The sequence below is a fragment of the Salvelinus alpinus genome, chromosome 29 (assembly GCF_045679555.1).
Source record: "Salvelinus alpinus chromosome 29, SLU_Salpinus.1, whole genome shotgun sequence".
Classification (NCBI taxonomy): Eukaryota; Metazoa; Chordata; class Actinopteri; order Salmoniformes; family Salmonidae; genus Salvelinus; species Salvelinus alpinus.
Genome location: NC_092114.1, coordinates 21,089,381 through 21,112,113, shown reverse-complemented (window position 1 = coordinate 21,112,113; position 22,733 = coordinate 21,089,381). Strand labels below are relative to the sequence as shown.

At 44.5% G+C, this 22,733-nt stretch overlaps 1 protein-coding gene across 3 annotated transcripts in view; it reads left to right on the top strand.

The window, feature by feature from the left end:
- Positions 1–22,733, top strand: part of LOC139559291 (neurabin-1-like) — a 119,028-nt gene that overhangs the window by 54,008 nt on the left and 42,287 nt on the right. For 2 of the 3 annotated variants that reach the window (XM_071375157.1, XM_071375154.1), the window contains exons 4-6: positions 1,970–2,090; positions 8,959–9,078; positions 14,075–14,210. In XM_071375157.1, coding sequence (XP_071231258.1) covers positions 1,970–2,090; positions 8,959–9,078; positions 14,075–14,210 — 377 coding nt within the window. The remainder of the gene's footprint in view (positions 1–1,969; positions 2,091–8,958; positions 9,079–14,074; positions 14,211–22,733) is intronic. The other variant, XM_071375156.1, reaches the window with a different exon arrangement.

Sequence of the window (22,733 nt, the reverse complement as noted above, 5' to 3'; positions counted from 1 at the left end):
GAAGCTATATACAGGGGGTACAGATACCGAGTTAATGTGCTGGGGGTACAGGTTAGTCGAGGTAATTGAGGTAATATATACATGTAGGTAGGGGTAAAGTGATTATGCATAGATAATAGATAATAAACAGCGAGTAGCTGTCAATACAAATAGTCCGAGTAGCCATTTGATTAATTGTTCATCAGTCTTATAGTTTGGGGGTAGAAGCTGTTAAGGAGCCTTATGTACCTAGATTTGGCGCTCCGGTACCGCTTGCTGTGCGGTAGCAGAGAGAACAGTCTATGACTAGTGGCTGGAGTCTTTGTTAATTTTTAGGGCCTTCCTCTGACACCGCCTGGTATAGTGGTCCTGGATGGCAGGAAGTTTGGCCCCAGTGATGTACTGGGCCGTACGCACTACCCTCTGTAGTGCCTTGTGGTCGGAGGCAGAGCAGTTGCCATACCAGGCGGTGATGCAACCAGTCAGGATGCTCTCGATGTCACAGCTGTAGAACTTTTTGAGGATCCTGGAACCCAAGCTAAATCTTTTCAGTCTCCTGAGGGGGAATAGGCATTGTTGTGCCCTCTTCACGACTGTCTTGGTGTGTTTGGATCATGATAGTTTGTTGGTGATGTGGACACCAAGGAACTTGAAGCTCTCAACTTGCTCCACTACAGCCCCGTCGATGAAAATGGGGGTGTGCTCGGCCCTCCTTTTCCTGTAGTCCACAATCATCTCCTTTGTCTTGATTACGTTGAGGTAGAGGTAGTTGTCCTGGCACCACACTTCCAGGTCTCTGACCTCCTCCCTATAGGCTGTGTCATTGTTGTCGGTGATCAGGCCTACCACCGTTGTGTCGTCAGCAAACTTAATGATGGAGTAGGAGTCATGCTTGGCCACGCAGTCATGGAGTAACAGGGAGTACAGGAGGGGACTAAGCATGCACCCCTGAGGGGCCCCCGTGTTGAGGACTAGCGTGGCAGATGTGTGGTTGAAAATGTCAGTGAAGACACTTGCCAGTTGGTCACCGCATGCTCGGAGTACATGTCCTGGTAATCCATCTGTCCCTGCAGCCTTGTGAAGGTTGACCTGTTTAAAGGTCTTACCCACATCGGCTATGGTGAGCGTGATCACACAGTCGTCCGGAACAGCTTGTGCTCTCATGCATGCTTCAGTGTTGCTTGCCTCGAAGCGCACATGGAAGTCATTTAGCTCGTCTGGTAGCCTTGTGCACTGGGCAGCTCGCGGCTGGGCTTCCCTTTGTAGTCCGTAATAGTTTGCAAGCCCTGCAACATCTGACGAGCGTCAAAGCCGGTGAAGTAGGATTAAATCTTAGTCCTGTAGTTACACTTTGCCTGTTCAATGATTCGTCTGATGGCATAGTGGGAGTCCTGCTCCTTGAAAGCGGCAGCTCTACCCTTTAGCTCAGTGCGGATGTTGCCTGTAATCCATGTCTTCTGGTTGGGGTATGTACGCACGGTCACTGTAGGGACAACGTCATTGATGCAGTTATTGATGAAGCTGGGGACGGATGTGGTATACTTCTCAATGCCATCGGATGAGTCCCGGAACATAGTTCAGTCTATGCTAGCAATACAGTCCTGTAGCTTAGCATCTGCGTCATCTGACCACTTCCGCATTGAGCGAGTCACTGGTACTTCCTGCTTTAGCTTTTGCTTGTAAGCAGAAATCAGGAGGATAGAATTATGGTCAGATTTGCCAAATGGAGGGCGAGGGAGAGCTTTGTACATGTCTCTGTGTGTGGAGTAAAGCTGGTCTAGAGTTTTTATTCCTCTTTTTGCACATGTAACATGCTGGTAGATGGATATCTATCTATCTATCCATCCATCCCTCGCCTCCTACCCACAGGCTGACATTAAGGATGGTATTGACTGAAACACACACACAGGGCACGCCCCCCCCCCCCCTCTCTATGACACAAACACATACACACTTGCCATTGTATAACCCCTGTCTCCTCTCTGCCCAGATGATGATGGCCTTGGTATCAGTATCATAGGAATGGGAGTGGGTGCTGACGCCGGTCTGGAGAAACTTGGCATCTTCGTCAAGACTGTCATCGAGGGCGGGGCAGCTGAGAGAGATGACAGGTAAGAGCTCTCTGCTTCCTGAGAAGGTGCCAATTCAATCCCAGTACACACACACACATACACACATACACACACACACACACTAGTCCTCATGGCCCAGAGAGATTTAGCAGCAGGGGTCTGGGATTACAGTCAGGAGGGAGGCACGGCCCGAAATTTAAGCAACAGCTCTGGGATGTTATCACACTCTGCAGCTGCAGGAAACAGTGTGTGCGTGGGTGGGTGCGTGTGCACACATAATATAATATAACATAATATACTCTACGGGCATATCAAAGTTCCAGGGATCTCTGCTAGTGTTAAAGTTATGGCCCGTTTTATATAGAGAAATTGGGATAGTAGGCAATGTAACCAATCACAGTGCTCTTCTTACTTGTAACATTGCACATCCTGCAAGTCACCAGCAGAGGGCGACCATTTTGAATCCATTTTCACATTCACTGTGTTGGTAAGGCTTACAAACTGGATCATAACTCTAAAAGTAGCATAGATCCCACTCTGGAATTTTCATATGCACATAAACTATATTATGTTCAACAATGTATATATTTTTTTAAAGCCAAATGTTTTTAGGTTTTCAATATTCATGTTTATATTTATTTATAAACTAATATAAAACTATTTAACAAAATTATCAAACTACTACTCATATTACAGAGCAAGCGGTAAAGCTTCATATGACACCAATGTTTGCTTTGTAGCACCTACAGAAACACTATGGAGTCTTAAAGGAGGACTGGGTAAGGCCAAAATGTCATAAATATGCCAACTTTGACCAATTATTTCTCAACTATGCTCTTAGATACACATGTCAAATATGTCCACAATCCTTCCTCCAAAGGACTATTCTATGGCTTACATTTCGTGAAAATCCCCCAAATCATGTTCTTTTTTTGTCTGGGTTTCGTGAGGAATCACTCAACACAGAGATCAGCTTTCATAGTCACACATGCACACATACACGGACGCATGCAGACACAGGGAGAGAGAGAAAACCCCTCTGCATCATCTTCCACTGAGCCTCTCAGTCCCACCCCACACTTCGCTTAAATCTGAGGGTTAATCGGAACGTGGTCTTGGTGAGAGATTTAATGTGAGACAGAGAGGCCTGTGTGTGTGTGTGCCTGTGTGTGTGTTTGTCAAATCAAATCAATAAATCAAATCAAATTGTATTTGTCACGTACTTTGTAAACAACAGGTGTAGACTAACAGTGAAATGCTTACTTACGGGGCCCTTCCTAACAATGCAGAGAGAAATAACATGTAATAATAAAAGTAATAATGAATACACAATGAGTAACGATAACTTGGCTATATACACGGGGTACCAGTACTGATTCAATGTGCTGGGGTATGAGGAAATGAGGTAGATATGTACATATAACTTGGAATAAATTGACTAGGCAACAGGATAGATAATAAACAGTAACAGCAGCGTATGTGATGAGTCAAAAGGTTTATGCGAAAAGGGTCAATGCAGATAGTCCGGGTAGCTATTTGGTGAACTATTTAACTATTTTACTTCTACCCCCAACTATGGCTTGGTGGTAGAAGCTGTTCAGGGTCCTGATTGTTCCAGACTTGGGGCATTGGTACCGCTTACCATGCGGTAGCAGAGAGAACAGTCTATGACTTGGGTGGCTGGCCAACGCCGGGTATAGTGGTCCTGGATGGCACTACCCTCTGTAGTGCCTTGTAGTCGGACGCCAAGCAGTTGTCATACCAAGCGGTGATACAGCCAGTCAAGATGTTCTCAATGGTGCAGCTGTATATCTTTTTGAGGATCTGAGGCCCCATGCTAAATCTTTTCAGCCTCCTAAGGGGAAGAGGCATTGCTGTGCCCTCTTCATGACTGTGTCGGTGTGTGTGGAACATGATAGATCCTTAGTGATGTGGACAGGAGGAACTTGAAGCTCTCGACCTGCTCCACTACAACCCGGTTGATGTGAATGGGGGCGTGCTTGGCCCTCTGTTTCCTGTAGTCCACGATCAGTTCCTTTGTCTTTCTGACTTTGAGGAAGATGTTGTTGTCCTGGCACCACACTGCCAGGACTCTGACCTCCCTATAGGCTGTTTCATTGTCATCGGTGATCAGGCCTACCACCATTGTGTCGTCAGCAAACTTAATGATGGTGTTGGAGTCGTGCGTGGCCACGCAATTGTGGGTGAACAGGGAGTACAGGAGGGGACTAAGCACGCACCCCTGAGGGGCCCCCATGTTGAGGGTCAGCGTGGCGGATGTCTTGTTGCCTACCCTCACCACCTGGGGACGGGCCGTCAGGAAATCCAGGATCCAGTTGCAGAGGGAGGTGTTCAGTCTCAGGATCCTTAGCTCAGTGATGCGCTTGGAGGGCACTATGGTGTTGAACGCTGAGCTGTAGTCAGTGAACAGCATTCTCACATTGGTGTTCCTCTTGTCCTGGTTGGAGAGGGCAGTGTTGAGTGCATTAGAGATTGCATCACCTGTGGATCTATTGGGGTGGTATGTAAATTGGAGTGGGTCCAGGGTGTCTGGGATGATGGTGTTGATGTGAGCCATGACCAGGCTTTTAAAGCATTTCATGGCTACAGATATGAGTGCTATGGGGCGATAGTCATTTTGACAGGTGACCCTTTCTTGGGCACAGGGACTATGGTGGTCTGCTTAAAACATGTAGGTATTACAGACTGGGTCAGGGAGAGGTTCAAAATATCAGTGAAGACACTTGCCAGCTGGTCAGTGCGTGCTCTGAGTACACATCCTGATAATCCGTCTGGCCCTGCGGCCTTGTGAATGTTAACCTGTTTAAAGGTCTTCCTCATACCGGCTGCAGAGAGCGTGATCACACAGTCATCCAGAACAGCTGGTGCTCTCATGCATGGTTCCGTGTTGCTTGCCTCGAAGCAAGCATAGAAGTCATTTAGCTTGTCTGGTAGGTGTGTGTGTGTGTGTGTGTGTGTGTGTGTGTGTGTGTGTGTGTGTGTGTGTGTGTGTGTGTGTGTGTGTGTGTGTGTGTGTGTGTGTGTGTGTGTGTGTGTGTGTGTGTGTGTGTGTGTCAGACAGGAAGGCACTGCTTTGGCGTACAGAGGTCTGTCTGGGGAGCCAATGTCTTCTCCGCCGGGGCCAGAGTCAGGATCAATTCCATTTAAATTCAGAAAAGTAAACTGAGATTATGACTGAATTGAAATGGAATTGACCCCGTCTGTGCTTTGATGATTACTGTTGTCCTAGGCCCTGTATGAAAGAAAAGCCCTTAAAAGTGTCATATGCAACCAGTCAATGTCACGTGAAGTGGTTGACAGTGTTGCAATGCCGATGGTTAGTCTGTCTGTCTGTGTTAGTTGGTTTGTATTCTGTCTGTCAGTCTGAAGTGGTTTGCATTCAGTCTGGCTGTCCCGACACCATACAGTATGTCAGTAATCATATCTCTGTTTGTCCACCATCATGACAGGCTGAGTTGTGGATGTGATGCTACAGTGATTCAGACTGTAAACTGCTGTTAGGTCAGACAGTGTTAGGTTTGACACGTTTTAAGTGTACGTTTAAATTCTCAGAATAGCTTGGACATCCACTGTATTGATGCTTTGTTACATGGGTATTATAATGTTATTGCGACCATAGAAGATCTATGAATAGAAAAGTGGGACTTAGGGAAAAACATGCCCTGGACTTTCACGCTAATGTTATCTAAATGAATTATTATATTCGAATTGTTAAATCAAAATGGAATTTTAAAATAGGCAGCCTACTCATTATTGTTTTGTTAAAGAACTGTCACCACAACAGCCTTGTCACAGGATGTGTCTGTGTCCCAAATGGCACCGTGTTCTCTATGGGCCCTGGTCAAATGTAGTGCACTAAATAGGGAATAGGGTGCCATTTGGGGATGCAAACATTCTGATAACCTTGTTTCCTCTGTTGACCAAATTGGTGTTGGCTCACAAGCCCTGGGTGCTAGCAGGAAGCGACATCTACACATCCTGTCATGTCCAAGCTAACCCCACAGTTTGAATGTAATGCTTTCTGTCTGTTCGGCAATAGTGCTGCTCCACTCTTGTAATGGAGAACGGTTGCCTCAAGACATGTCTAGCTGTACTGTATTCAGTAGTTTGATAATTAGCTATTGCACCATTTTGCACCGCTGAACACTCAGCTCACATCATGTGATAATACATTTTCAAAAGCAGATTATGAAATCTGACTTCGATTAGATATTTTCTAAGCATCCCTTACTCAACATTGACTTTTTTATCACTCTGCAAAGCACCACATCAGTGCATAGTCTACTACTGCACAGTGGATCATTTTATATATGTATATACACTACCGTTCAAAAGTTTGGGGTCACTTAGAAATGTCCTTGTTTTTGAAAGAAAAGCTATTTATTTTGTTCATTGAAATAACATCAAATTGATCAAAAATACAGTATAAACATTGTTAATGTTGTAAATGACTATTATATCTGGAAACGGCAGATTTTTTTATGGAATATCTACATAGGCGTACAGAGGCCCATTATCAGCAATCATCATTCCTGTGTTCCAATGGCACGTTGTGTTAGCTAATCCAAGTTTATCATTTTAAAAGGCAAATTGATCATTAGAAAACCCTTTTGCAATTATGTTAGCACAGCTGAAAACTGTTATTCTGATTAAAGGAGCAAAATAACTGGCCTTTAGACTAGTTGAGTGTCTGGAGCATCAGCATTTGTACGTTCGATTACAGGATCAAAATGGCCAGAAGTTTCTTCTGAAACTTGTCAGTCTATTTTTGTTCTGAGAAATGAAGACTATTCCATGTGAGAAATTGCCAAGAAACTGAAGTTCTCGTACAATGCTATGTACTACTCCCTTCACAGAACAGCACAAACTGGCTCTAACCAGGATAGAAAGAGGAGTGGGAGGCCCGGGTGCACAACTGAGCAAGAGGACAAGTACATTAGAGTGTCTTTTGACCCATTCCCCCTGACAGAGCTGGTGTAACTGAGTCAGGTTTGTCGGCCTCCTTGCTCGCACACACTTTTTCAGTTCTGCCCACAAATTGTCTATAGGAATGAGGTCAGGGCTTTGTGATGGCCACTCCAATACCTTGACTTTGTTGTCCTTAAGCCATTTTGCCACAACTTTGGAAATATGCTTGGGGTCATTGTCCTTTTGGAAGACCCATTTGCGACTAAGCTTTAACATCCTGACTGTTGTCTTGAGATGTTGCTTCAATATATCCACATAATTCTCCTCCCTCATGATGCCATCTATTTTGTGAAGTGCACCAGTCCCTCCTGCAGCAAAGCACCCCCACAACATGATGCTGCCACCCCCGTGCTTCATGGTTGGGATGGTGTTCTTCGGCTTTCAAGCCTCCCCCTTTTTCCTCCAAACATAACAATGGTCATTATGGCCAAACAGTTCTATTTTTGTTTCATCAGACCAGAGGACATTTCTCCAAAAAGTACGATCTTTGTCCCCATGTGCAGTTGCAAACCGTAGTCTGGCTTTTTTATGGTGGTTTTGGAGCAGTGGCTTCATCCTTGCTGAGCGGTATTTCAGGTTATGTCAATATAGGACTCGTTTTACGGTGGATATAGATACGTTTGTACCTGTTTCCTCCAGCATCTTCACAATGTCCTTTGCTGTTGTTCTGGGATTGATTTGCACTTTTCGCACCAAAGTACGTTCATCTCTAGGAGACAGAACGCGTCTCCTTCCTGAGTGGTATGATGGCTGCGTGGTCACATGGTGTTTATTACTTGCGTACTATTGTTTGTACAGATGAAGGTGGTACCTTCAGGCATTTGGAAATTGCTCCCAATGATGAACCAGACTTGTGGAGGTCTACACTTTCTTTCCGAGGTCTTGGATGATTTTTTTTGATTTTACCATGACGTCAAGCAAAGAGGCACTGAGTTTGAAGGTAGGCCTTGAAATACATTCACAGGTACACCTCCAATTGACTCAAATGATGTCAATTAGCCTATCAGAAACTTCTAAAGCCATTACATAATTTTCTGGAATTTTCCAAGCTGTTTAAAGGCACAGTCAACTTAGTGTATGTAAACTTCTGACCCACTGGAATTGTGATACAGTGATTTATAAGTGAAATAATCTGTCTGTAAACAAATTGATGGAAAAATGACTTGTGTTATGCACAAAGTAGATGTCCTAACTGTAACAATCGTCGTCCTCGTCTGATGAGGAATAGGAAAGATCGGACCAAACTGCAGCGTGGTACGTGTCCATGTTAAATTTATTACAACTGAACACTGAATACAAAATAACAAAAGTGAAACAACGAAAATCGAAACAGTCCTATCAGGTGACACAACACAAAACAGGAAACAACTACCCACAAACACAGGTGGGAACAGGCTATCTAAGTATGGTTCTCAATCAGAGACAACAATTGACAGCTGCCTCTGATTGGGAACCATACCAGGCCAAACACATAGAAATACAACACACAGAACAAAACATAGAATGAAAAACATGGAATGCCCACCCCAACTCACGCCCTGACCAAACCAAAATAGAGACATAAAAAAGGAACTAAGGTCAGGACGTGACACTAACCGACTTGCCAAAACTATAATTTGTTAACAAGGCATTTGTGGAGTGGTTGAAAAACTAGTTTTAATGACTCCAACCTAAGTGTATGTAAACTTCCCACTTCAACTGTATATAATTACTTTTAGTTTGTTTTCAAATACATTTTTCTTTCATTGAACATAACAGATAGAGAGAGAATGACAAGTAGTTGGCCTGATTCAAACCTATACCGCAGACATGTGTACCAGAGGCTACGGCTTTACCACTAGACCAGCCAAGCCACAGCTCAGTAGATCCTACAGTAACCTTTATCTCTAACCTTTGTGTGACCTTTCTGTGACCTCAGTGTGTTGTGTCGTAGGATCAAGGTGAACGACCAGATCGTGGAGGTGGACGGCACCAGTCTGGTGGGGGTGACCCAGAGCTTCGCTGCCTCCGTCCTGAGGAACACCCAGGGAGTGGTTAGGTAAGATCAACTGCCACATCCGTAACATTTTATTTTCATTTATTTATACAGATGAGTCCACGGCACCATAAAGTGGCATAAACCACAGCCGTCATGGGCATCAGCCATGGTCTGTTTAGTTAAAACAGCATTTTTAGTGGGATAACTCAATGTGTACTGCTACACTTTATATAGTAGTCTGACAGATAGTCAACATTTCTGCACATGAGAAATAATGCATGGGTCGTCCTTTTGCGTGGATTTGATATTTTAAGTAGAGATTGTGTACCGATATTACATTTTAAAATCCTCTTCTATTAAATGAAGTGCCCTTTAATACAGACCACATGGAGAAATCAATAAATCAGATTTTTAATATGAATAAAAGCTTGCTAAAGTGTCTTTAAACTTAACCCAATTTACTGTTAATGTTTTCAAACTGCAGACCACCAAAACTGCTACACAAACACAACATAGCTTGCATGTGAAAACTGTTTTGGCAGACCCCCATTCATGCATTCATTAGCATAATATCAATAGCGTGGAAATGTATCATTGTAAGAGAGTAGCAGTGGACAGCAGGCCTCCACTCTACAGAGCAGAACAGTCAATATAGGAGCACATCATGGAAGAGACACAGGCATGGTCAGAGGAGAAGCCATATCTACTTACTGGTGTGATTGGTGCTCAGGGGATGAGGGCTGGAGAGGAAGGACATGTCAAACTTTATTGCAGCATATTGTTCCCATGAACACATGGCTGTTTGATGAGCAAATATTGATTGAAATATGGACAGCAGCAGCAAAGATATTTGGCTGGCTATAAGAGAAAGTGATATTAAACACGGCCATTTCTCTTCTCTTCTGCTCTGTCCTCTTCTCTCCTATCCTCTCCTCTCTATCGCTCCTTTTTCATTCACTTTCTTCTTCCTCCTGTCCAGTAAATCCCTCTCTCTCTCTCTCTCTATCCTCCCTGGGTTTGATCGCCCTGTGCCCCAGATTCGCCATTTCAACTAAATTTAACCCTGACGTACGACGTCATCCAGGTCTCTGAAACCACACAAGTGCAAGTTCACTGGTCACCCAGCATAAGGCAAAAAAAATAAAGCGTATCTTTGTCACCAAATTTACAGTTGAAGTCGGAAGTTTACATACACCTTAGCCAAATACATTTAAACTCAGTTTCTTACAATTCCTGACATTTAATCCTAGTAAAACTTCCCTGTATTAGGTCAGTTAGGATCACCACTTTATTTTAATAATGTGAAATGTCAGAATAATAGTAGAGAGAATTATTTATTTCAGCTTTTATTTCTTTCATCACATTCCCAGTGGGTCAGAAGTTTACATACACTCAATTAGTATTTGGTAGCATTGCCTTTAAATTGTTTAACTTGGGTCAAACATTTCGGGTAGCCTCCACAAGCTTCCCACAATAAGTTGGGTGAATTTTGTCCCATTCCTCCTGACAGAGCTGGTGTAACTGAGTCAGGTTTGTAGGCCTCCTTGCTCGCACACCCTTTTTCAGTTCTGCCCACAAATTGTCTATAGGATTGAGGTCAGGGCTTTGTGATGGCCACTCCAATACCTTGACTTTGTTGTCCTTAAGGCATTTTGCCACAAATTTGGAAGTATGCTTGGGATCATTGTCAATTTGGAAGACCCATTTGCGACCAAGCTTTAACTTCCTGACTGATGTCTTGAGATGTTGCTTCAATACAACCACATAATTTTCCTGCCTCATGATGCCATTTATTTTATGAAGTGTACCAGTCCCTCTTGCATCAAAGCATCCCCACAACATGATGCTGCCACCCCCGTGCTTCACAGTTGGGGTGGTGTTCTTCGGCTTGCAAGCCTCCCCCTTTTTCCTCCAAACATAACAATGGTCATTATGGCCAAACAGTTCAATTTTTGATTCGTCAGACCAGAGGACATTTCTCCAAAAAGTACGATCTTTGTCCCCATGTGCAGCTGCAAAGTAGATGTCCTAACCGACTTGCCAAAACTATAGTTTGATATCAAGAAATTTGTGGAGTGGTTGAAAAACAAGTTTTAATGACTCCAACCTAAGTGTATGTAAACTTCCGACTTCAACTGTATAAACCAGATATTAAAAGACAGCACAATTAAACAACATCCCACGTGGTTGACTGAGTGAGGGCATATTTGTTGTGAGGCAATGTAATGTGGACATCCCTGACATCCCTAACCCCAGTGCTCCGTACGTCCCAAATGGCACCTTATTCCCTATATAGTGCACTACCTTTGATCAGAGCCCTATGGGCCCTTGTCAAATAAGTACATTATATAACAGGGTTTCCCAAACTCGGTCCTCGGCAACCACAGGGATGCACGTTTTCATTTTTTGCCCTAGCTCTACACAGGTGATTAAAATATTAAACTAATCATCAAGCTTTGATCATTTGAATCAGCTGTGTAGTGTTAGGGGTAAAAACTAAACGTGCACCCGAGGACCGAGTTTGGAAAACGCTGCTATATAGGGAAGGGAATAGGGTGCCATTTGGGACTCAGACCCTGTCTGTCAACATACTGTAGCAGCTCCTAATGGACAAGACATGTCGGTATTATGGCTGTTGTTCCCAGAAGCAGGGTAGACCCCCCCCTGCATGTTGCTTTACCGGGAAAGAGGAAACTGTTTCCAGGTCAGCTGCTAGATGAAGAGATGGAGGAGCGCGCTCCTTGATTCTGATTTCTCTCAGTTGTTGATTCAGATGGAGATCAAAGTTAACTCTGGAATGTAGCCAGCCTAGCTCTGTAATCAGCATGCCCACTCCGGATGATTGGAGACACAGTCAAATATGCTCTCCCACTGAGATAGAGGGATCTTGGAGTAAACGAGAGAGAAACCAGAGAAATATGTGTTTTTACCTCCTATATATTTTATTGTATATATTTTTTAATTAACCTTTATTTAACTAGGCAAGTCAGTTAAGAACAAATTATTATTTACAATGACGGCCTACCCCATCATTGTATGCTGGGTATGCTGGGTGGTAGAGAGGGAACATGGGGGAAGAGAGCCTGCCCCTCTCTTTCTCTCTCTCTCTCTCTCTCTCTCTCTCTCTCTCTCTCTCTCTCTCTCTCTCTGTCCATTTCTCTCTCTCGTTGTTTCTCTCTCTCTGTTTCACCCTTTATCAAATGCAAATGACTTTATTGGCGTGGAAAGTGTTACCACATACATTACCAAAGGAAACATATATTGTAGACCCATGATGACGCAGATAGATATTAATAGGAAAAATAATACTACTCAATGAGTAACAATTAACAGGACACTACAATTAAAAAATATATATATATATTTCACCTTTATTTTACCAGGTAGGCCAGTTGAGAACAAGTTCTCATTTACAACTGCGACCTGGAAGACAAGATAAAGCAAAGCAGTGCGACAAAAACAACAACACAGAGTAACACATGGGATAAACAAATGTACAGTCAGTAACACAATAGAAAAATCTGTATACAGTTTGTGCAAATGAAGTAAGGAGGTAAGGCAATAAATAGGCCATAGTGGCGAAGTAATTACAATTTAGCAATTAACACTGGAGTGATTGATGTGCAGATGAGGATGTGCAAGTAGAAATACTTGTGTGCAAAAGTGCAGAAAAAAACTAAAACAAATATAGGATGAGGTAGTTGGTTGGGTTATTTACAGATGGGCTGTGTACAGCTGCAGCGATCGATAAGCTGCTCTGACAGCCGATGCTTAAAGTTAGTGAGGGAGATATAAGTCTCCAACTTCAGTGATTTTTACAATTCGTTCCAGTCAATGGCAGCAGAGAACTGGAAGGAAAGGCGGCCAAAGGGGGTGTTGGCTTTGGGGATGACCAGTGAAATATACCTGCTGGAGCGCGTGCTCCGGTTGGGTGTTGTTATCGTGACCAGTGAGCTGAGATAAGGCAGAGCTTTACCTAGCAAAGACGTATAGATGACCTGGAGCCAGAGGGTTTGGCGACGAATATGTAGTGAGGACCAGCCAACAAGAGCATACAGGTCGCAGTGGTGGGTAGTATATGGGGCTTTGGTGACAAAACGGATGGCACTGTAATAGACTACATCCAATTTGCTGAGTAGAGTGTTGGAGGCTATTTTGTAAATGACATCGCCGAAGTCAAGGATCGGTAGGATAGTCAGTTTTACGAGGGTATGTTTGGCAGCTTGAGTGAAGGAGGCTTTGTTGCGAACTAGGAAGCCGATTATAGATTTAATTTCAGATTGGAGATGCTTAATAAGACATGAATGAAGTCCGTTATTGTAAATAAGAATTTGTTCTTAACTGACTTGCCTAGTTAAATAAAGGTTAAATAAATAAAATAAATGAAATAGACAATAATGAAATAGTGAGAAAGACACAGGTAGAAATTGTATTGTTCTGGTTGTTCGTTCTCTCTATCTATCTCTCTCCCTCTCTCTCTCCTCCTTTCTTTCTCTCTCTCTCTCCCTCTCCGTCTCTCCCTTTCTTTCTCTCTCTCCCTCTGTCTCTCTCTCTCTGTCTCCCTCTCTCTCTATCCGTCTATCAACATGGAACTCCTTGGCTCTGTATAGTAGGGTGTGAGAGAACGGCTGGTACAGCTGTAGCCCAGAGTCTGTGCCTGTGCCAGTGCCCGATATGCACATTCCAACCTGGACGGCTGCATACCATTGTCACGTTATTGTGTTAGTGCTGAAAACCCTATCCCCCTCCTTCTCCCCCCTCCACTCCCCTATAATCAGATCCTGCTATTGAGTCCCTGTGAATCGCACAGACTGCCTGTTACAGCCTCAATCACACAAACAAATAAACATACATAGTGGAAAAGGGCACCTTTTCTAGTCCACAAATTAAAAGTTCTGTCATGTTTTAGTTCAGCTGAAAATGTCTCAGGAAAAAGTATATTGAAGTGAAGCCCTAATTCATCATTGAACCAACATGCACAGTGGTTCAAAGTGTATTGTAAAGTCACCACTTGAGTGAAATGCAACTGATTGGCTGTGTTGCTGTCCGTTTCCAGGTTTGTGATTGGTCGAGAGCGTCCGGGCCAGGTGAGCGAGGTGGCTGCTCTGATCCAACAGACTCTGGAGCAGGAGAGGAGACAGAGAGAGTTGCTGGAGCAGCAGTATGCCCAGTATGATGCTGATGACGATGAGGTGGGTAGCCTACTGCCCCGCTGTCTCACCCTCCTACTGATACACCTGTTAGTGTGGCCAATCAAATCCTATACAGTTTTATTAACTCATTCATAGGAGCTAGGAACCTACAACAATGTCTAACTTACTGACCCATGAGTACACTCCTCTACTTTCAGGTATTCACAAAGCTTCTCAGAGTGCCTTTTTGATTATAATGAATATACAGTATATGGACAGGGGGGACCTGATCCTAGATCAGCCAGTAGCGGCGCATGGGTAAAATCACTGGGGAAGTCAAGCCAGAAAAAAAAGCCATATTGCAACCAATGTGTTGTGATAATTGCATTGTTTTCTCTATAACCTGTTAGTTCTAATGCCTTGTGACCATAATATATAGGCCAAAGGTCGAGACAATAAGAAGACACAGTGGCAGAATAAATTCAGCCACACCTTTGTTTCATCACAAAACCGGAGAGCAACATCTGTTCGGTGAAGTCCACAAAGCATTTAGCATGTAACAAGCAGTTACATGACCTACAGCATGGTCAAGCAAGTTACCATTTCCAACATTTTCGGACTACGAAACAACTATTGATTTAAACCATGGAGAGTTACCGCAAGTCACAAAGAAAACAGGAGCTGCCTCCACTATTCCAGCACCATTTCGAATTCAACATTTCAACATCATCTAATCACCTCTGCTTAGTCTAATACAGTGACAACTAAAAGATACAAAAAACTATTTAGTCCAATCAACGTAAGCTAAATATCATGTGGCTGGCCATAGTTCTGATTTCTCTGTGTGTGTGTGTGTGTGTGTGTGTGTGTGTGTGTGTGTGTGTGTGTGTGTGTGTGTGTGTGTGTGTGTGTGTGTGTGTGTGTGTGTGTGTGTGTGTGTGTGTGTGTGTGTGTGTGTGTGTGTGTGTGTGTGTGCGCGCGCGCGTGCGTGCGTGCGTGCGCCGCGTGCGTGCGTGTGTGCGTGCGTATGTGTGCCGCGTGCGTGCGTAAGTAGAAAAAACATGTTGACTCACCCTACATGTTGACTCACCCTACCATGTTGACTCACCCTAGAGAAATACCAATGCCATCCTCCTCTCTTTCATGTTGCCGAAACGGTCTATGAGTAGTTTGTCTTTGTCCTAGTTTTTGTTGCTCGCTAGCCTAACTTCCTTTCATGGGCAATGATTAGCCAGCTAGTTAACATTAGCCTACTACATATAGCTTCCATCCTCTCAGACCAGAGGCATAATGTATGAATTCATGGTCGGATCAGAATCGCCGTTATAATCATTGTACGGAAAATTAAGTAAAACAAGTCTAAATCCAAATATCCGTCCATGCCTAATTTAGGAAAGGGACAATTTTAGCTAGCTAGCCACCGGAGGACAACAACACAACGCGATGCAGCAATTCAAGTTTTTTCAGTCAAATGACATTTGGCTTGATGTGATGTGATTGGTGTGAAGCCATATCCAAACTGGCTTGACACTTTTTTTGTTGGTGCGTCAGGACCATTCACAGTTGAGCTTACTCAGTTTAGCTCAATGCTGATTGGCTATTATTCTTTTATTTTTTTAATCAAGGAAGTACAATTGCTCGCTGGCTTCCCTTGCATTCAATTATACGTGCGGCAGCAATATCATCCTCTTTTTGGCCAGACAGCATCAGATAAATGGATTACACATACAGAGATAGAGGGGCGCTGTTTCGCTCACTCAGATGCTTTCTCCAGTCAGATACATTGAGCCTCTTGTGAATTGAAGGAAAATTATGAAACACAGAGAAACGAAAGATACGTTTTTTTTATTTTTTTATTTTTATTATTTTATTGGTACATTTTTGGGGGAAGCCTGGCTTCCCCTGGCATCCATGAGTACACGACACTGAGATCAGCACTCCTACTCTGAGAAGCTTTATACATACGGCCCCAGATCTGTTTCACCATACTAACGACAGACCTGTGTGGTCACACTGCACTCCAATCTTCTACAACAGGTCAATCTTGGTCATGAGTTGTGGTTGTGGTAGTCATTATGTCATGTCAAATCAGGCGTTGCTAAACATAGTTCAAGAATAATGTGGCTGTTCACTTAAAAAAAGCCTCTAGGGCTGTTTTCCTGTGTTTGAGGGACTGCCAACATGTTTTCCTGCCTGTGTTTGTTCTAGCACACACTAAAGCCCATTACCATACACTCATCATTAGTGGGTCAGGAGGCTGAGGGACAATAAAGCCACCATTTCCATAATGGTAGCGCGTTGCCATGGCAGCGAGGCTGAGGGTCTATATTTAAGCCCCATTTAGAGGCGGAGGTGGGAGACGCCGGGTTAATCACCATGTATCTAAGTGGAGTGATGCACATCCTATAGGCTCTGGTCTGGTGATATATGTATGAAATATGTATGGTAATATACTGTATATGTCTGATATATGTATGGTAATATACTGTATATGTATGATATATGTATGGTAATATACTGGTGATGTCTGATATATGTATGGTAATATACTGTATATGTATGATATATGTATGGTAATATACTGTATATGTCTGATATATGTATGGTAATATACTGTATATGTCTGATATATGTATGGTAATATACTGTATATGTCTGATATATGTATGGTAATATACGGTATATGTCTGATATATGTATGGTAATATATTGTATATGTCTGATATATGTATGGTAATATACTGTATATGTCTGATATATGTATGGTAATATACTGTATATGTCTGATATATGTATGGTAATATATTGTATATGTATGATATATGTATGGTAATATACTGTATATGTCTGATATATGTATGGTAATATATTGTATATGTCTGATATATGTATGGTAATATATTGTATATGTCTGATATATGTATGGTAATATATTGTATATGTCTGATATATGTATGGTAATATATTGTATATGTATGATATATGATATATGTTCCGGCGCCGACAGAGATGGCCGCCTCGCTTCGCGTTCCTAGGAATCTATCCAGTATTTTGTTTTTTTACGTGTTATTTCTTACACTGGTACCCCAGGTAATCTTAGGTTTTATTACATACAGTCGGGAGGAACTACTGAATATAAGAGCAACGTCAACTCACCATCATAACGACCAGGAATATGACTCTCCCGAAGCGGATCCTGTGTTTTGTCTTCCACCCAGGACAATGGATCTGATCACAGCCGGCGAACCTAAACAACGTCGCCGTAAAAGGGGCAAACGAAGTGGTCTTCTGGTCAGGCTCCGGAGACTGGCACATCGCGCACCACTCCCTAGCATACTACTCGCCAATGTCCAGTCTCTTGACAACAAGGTTGATGAAATCCGAGCAAGGGTTGCCTTCCAGAGAGACATCAGAGACTGTAACGTTCTTTGCTTCACGGAAACATGGCTCACTCGAGAGACGCTATCGGAGTCGGTGCAGCCAGCTGGTTTCTTCACGCATCACGCCGACAGAAACAAGCATCTTTCTGGTAAGAAGAGGGGCGGGGGGGTATGCCTTTTGATTAACGAGACGTGGTGTGATCATAACAACATACAGGAACTCAAGTCCTTCTGTTCACCTGACTTAGAATTCCTCACAATCAAATGTCGACCGCATTATCTACCAAGGGAATTCTCTTCGATTATAATCACAGCCGTATATATTCCCCCCCCCCAAGCAGACACATCGATGGCCCTGAACGAACTTTATCTGACCCTATGTAAACTGGAAACCACATATCCTGAGGCTGCATTCATTGTAGCTGGGGATTTTAACAAGGCTAATCTAACAAGGCTAATGTTCCGCATTGCGTCCAACAACAACATTGACGAATACGCTGATTCGGTGAGCGAGTTCATTAGAAAGGGCATCTGCGATGTCGTACCCACAGCAACTATAAAAACATTCCCAAAACAGAAACCGTGGATTGATGGCAGCATTCGCGCGAAACTGAATGCGCGAACCACTGCTTTTAACCAGGGCAAGGTGACCGGAAACATGACCGAATACAAACAGTGTAGCTATTCCCTCCACAAGGCAATCAAACAAGCTAAGCGTCAGTATAGAGACAAAGTAGAGTTGCAATTCAACGGCTCAGACCCAAGAGGTATGTGGCAGGGTCTACAGTCAATCACGGATTACAAAAAGAAAACCAGCCCCGTCACGGACCAGGATGTCTTGCTCCCAGACAGACTTAATAACTTCTTTGCTCGCTTTGAGGACAATACAGTGCCACTGACACGGCCCGCTACCAAAACCTGCGAACTCTCCTTCACTGCAGCCGACGTGAGTAAAACATTTAAACATGTTAAGCCACGCAAGGCTGCAGGCCCAGACGGGAGCCCCAGCCGCGCCCTCAGAGCATGCGCAGACCAGCTGGCTGGTGTGTTTACGGACATATTCAATCAATCCTTATCCCAGTCTGCTGTTCCCACATGCTTCAAGAGGGCCACCATTGTTCCTGTTCCCAAGAAAGCTAAGGTAACTGAGCTAAACGACTACCGCCCCGTAGCATTCACTTCCGTCATCATGAAGTGCTTTGAGAGACTAGTCAAGGACCATATCACCTCCACCCTACCTGACACCCTAGACTCACTCCAATTTGCTTACCGCCCTAATAGGTCCACAGACGACGCAATCGCAACCACACTGCACACTGCCCTAACCCATCTGGACAAGAGGAATACCTACAGTGGGGAGAACAAGTATTTGATACACTGCCGATTTTGCAGGTTTTCCTACTTACAAAGCATGTAGAGGTCTGTAATTTTTATCATAGGTACACTTCAACTGTGAGAGACGGAATCTAAAACAAACATCCAGAAAATCACATTGTATGATTTTTAAGTAATTAATTTGCATTTTATTGCACGACATAAGTATTTGATAACCTACCAACCAGTAAGAATTCCGGCTCTCACAGGCCTGTTAGTTTTTCATTAAGAAGCCCTCCTGTTCTCCACTCATTACCTGTATTAACTGCACCTGTTTGAACTCGTTACCTGTATAAAAGACACCTGTCCACACACTCAATCAAACAGACTCCAACCTCTCCACAATGGCCAAGACCAGAGAGCTGTGTAAGGACATCAGGGATAAAATTGTAGACCTGCACAAGGCTGGGATGGGCTACAGGACAATAGGCAAGCAGCTTGGTGAGAAGGCAACAACTGTTGGCGCAATTATTAGAAAATGGAAGAAGTTCAAGATGACGGTCAATCACCCTCGGTCTGGGGCTCCATGCAAGATCTCACCTCGTGGGGCATCAATGATCATGTGGAAGGTGAGGGATCAGCCCAGAACAATGACCTCCACTAACCTCTCCCCCTTCCAGTGCGTACTGGGGTATCAGCCGGTTCTGGCTCCTTGGCATCAGAGTCAAACCGAGGCTCCTGCTGTGGACGACTGGTTCCAGTGCGTGGAGGAAACATGGGACACCGCCCATGTTCACCTTCAGCTCGTCGTGCTGCGCCAGAAAGCCGGCGCAGACCGTCACCGCAGTGAGGCCCCGGTGTTCGCACCGGGCTCTCAACCCGAAACCTGCCCCTCCGCCTACCCTGCCGGAAGCTGGGTCCGCGGTTTGTGGGGCCATTTAAAGTCCTGAGGAGACTGAACGAGGTGAGTTACAGGTTACAGCTTCCCCCCGATTACCATATTAACCCCTCGTTCCACGTGTCTCTCCTCAGGCCGGTGGTGGCTGGCCCACTCCAGGAGTCTGAGGTGCGGGAGGTTCCGCCGCCCCCTCTGGATATTGAGGGGGCCCTGGCGTACTCCGTTCGTTCCATACTGGTTTCGAGGCGTCGGGCGAGGGGCCCTCAGTACTTCGTAGACTGGGAGGGGTATGGTCCGGAGGAGAGATGCTGGGTTCCGGTGGAGGACGTGTTGGACCCTTCAATGCTGCGGGAGTTCCACCGTCTCCGTCCGGATCGCCCTGCACCTCGCCCTCCGGGTCGTCCCCGAGGCCGGTGTCGGCGCGCTGCTGGATCCGCGCGTCATGGGGGGGGTACAACTGTCACGACTTCTGCCGAAGTCGGTTCCTCTCCTTGTTCGGGCGGTGTTCGGCGATATATATATATATATATTGAACTGCTCCGGTTATTACCCAGCTCTGCTCTCCTGCGTCTGACTTCGCTGCCACCAGTTACGCACCCCTTACAGTATGTCTGATATATGTATGGTAATATACTGTATATGTCTGATATATGTATGGTAATATACTGTATATGTCTGATATATGTATGGTAATATACTGTATATGTCTGATATGTATGGTAATATACTGTATATGTCTGATATATGTATGTGTCCCCGCCACCCAGCACATCATGATTAGATAGATAGAAAATCAGAGAGGGATTTAGAATGGCATTTGGCAGTGTTGTGAAGTAGTATCACGTTTCAGGTGAGACCCAGGTGCAGACAACGTCAAATTAACAACAGTTTATTAATCCAACAGGGGCAGACAAAAGACAGGTCAAGGCAGAAAGGGGTCAGTAATCCAGATAGGTGGTGCAAAGGTACAGGACGGCAGGCAGGCTCGGGGTCAGGGTAGGCAGAGGTCAGTAATCCAGATAGGTGGGGAAAAGGTACAGGACGGCAGGCAGGGTCAGGCCAGGCAGAAAAGGTAAAAACCGGGAAACTAGAAAACAGGAACAATCGCGTGACAGGAACAGAGGGAAAACCGCTTGACGAAACAAAACGAACTGGCAACAGACAAACAGAGAACACAGGTATAAATACACAGTGGATAATGGGGAAGATGGGCGAAACCTGGAGGGGCGTGGAGACAATCACAAAGACAGGTGAAACAGATCAGGGTGTGACAAGTAGATTATTGGTGTGTGTGTTTGTATGTGTATGTATCAGACCTGGGATAGCTATAGTTTTAACTATGCTTTGTGTAAAGCAGGGGTTGGAACAAAAACATTTCCCTATCGTTTCGTTCTGAACAGAACCAGTATGTTCTGCGTTCCATTCCACTGTTCCGAGCAGCAAAATAAAGTTATGAACCGGTTCTAACAACAAAAAAAGTAACGGTTTAAATGGTTATTTTCTGTTCCTTTTTAAACCTCTGAAATCAAAATCACTTTCATTCCTGGTTCTAATTCTGTTCCTTGAAAATGTCTGTTATTTTCCGGTTTTCGGTTCTGTTCCCTGAACCGGTTCCAACCCCTGGTGGAAATGAACTATACTGAACACAAATATAAACGCAACATGCAGCAATTTCAATGATTTTACTGAGTTAAAGTTCATATAAGGAAATCAGTCAATTGAAATAAATAAATGAGGCCCTAATCTATGGATTTCCCATGACTGGGAATACAGATATGGATCCCTTGGTCACAGATACCTTAAAAAAAGGTAGGATCAGAAAACCAGTCAGTATCTACTGTGACCACCATTTGCCTCATGCAGCGTGACACATCTTCTTCACATAGAGTTGATCAGGCTGTTGATTGTGGCCTGTGGAATGTTGTCCCACTCCTCTTCAATGGCTATGCAAAGTTGCTGGATATTGGCGGGAACTGGAACACACTGTCATACACGTCGATCCAGAGCATCCCAAACATGCTCAATGGGGGACGTGTCTGGTAAGTATGCAGGCCATGGAAGAACTGGGACATTTTCAGCTTCCAGGAATTGTGTACAGATCCTTGCGATCCATGCTGAAACATGAGGTGATGAATGGCACGACAATGGACCTCAGGATCTTGTCACTGTATCTCTGTGCATTCAAACTGCCATAGATAAAATGCAATTGTGTTGCAATTGTCTATAGCTTATGCCTACCCTTACCATAACCCACCACCACTGGGCATTCTGTTCACAACGTTGACATCAGCAAACCGCTCAGCCACACGACACCATACACGTGGTCTGCGGTTGTGAGGCCAGTTGGACGTACTGCCTAATTCGCTAAAATGACGTTGGAGGTGGCTTATGAGAAATTAACATTAAATTCTCTGGCAACAGCTCTGGTGGACCTTCCTGCAGTCAGCATGCCAATTGCATGCTCCTTCAAAACTTGAGACTGTAAGGATCAACGCTGGAGACGAGAAGCATTTACTGGAAAACGAACATCAAACCAAAACAAGAACATTGTCTGGACAGGGGGAACAAAACGACATAAGGACAATAATGCTGACACAGGGCACCAACTGAGGAACATACAGATATAGAAGGGCAATCAACAAAGTAATGGAGTCTAGGTGAGTCCAATATTGCGCCGCTGCGCATAATGATGGAGACAGGTGTGCATAATGAAGGGCAGCCTGGCGCCCTCGAGCACCAGAGAGGGGGAACGGGAGCAGACATGACAGCACCCCCCCTCTAGGGGCGCCACCCAGCTTCCCACCTGGGCGAGCATGACGGGCCGGCCGAGGCATGGGAGCTGGACAAGCTGGCTGAGGCGTAGAAGCCCGACTATCCGGCTGAGGCGTGGGAGCCTGGCGAGCCGGCTGAGGCGTGGGAGCCTGACGTTCCAGCTGAGGCGTGAAAGCCTGACGATTACCGCTGAGGCGTGGGAGCCTGACAAACCGGCTG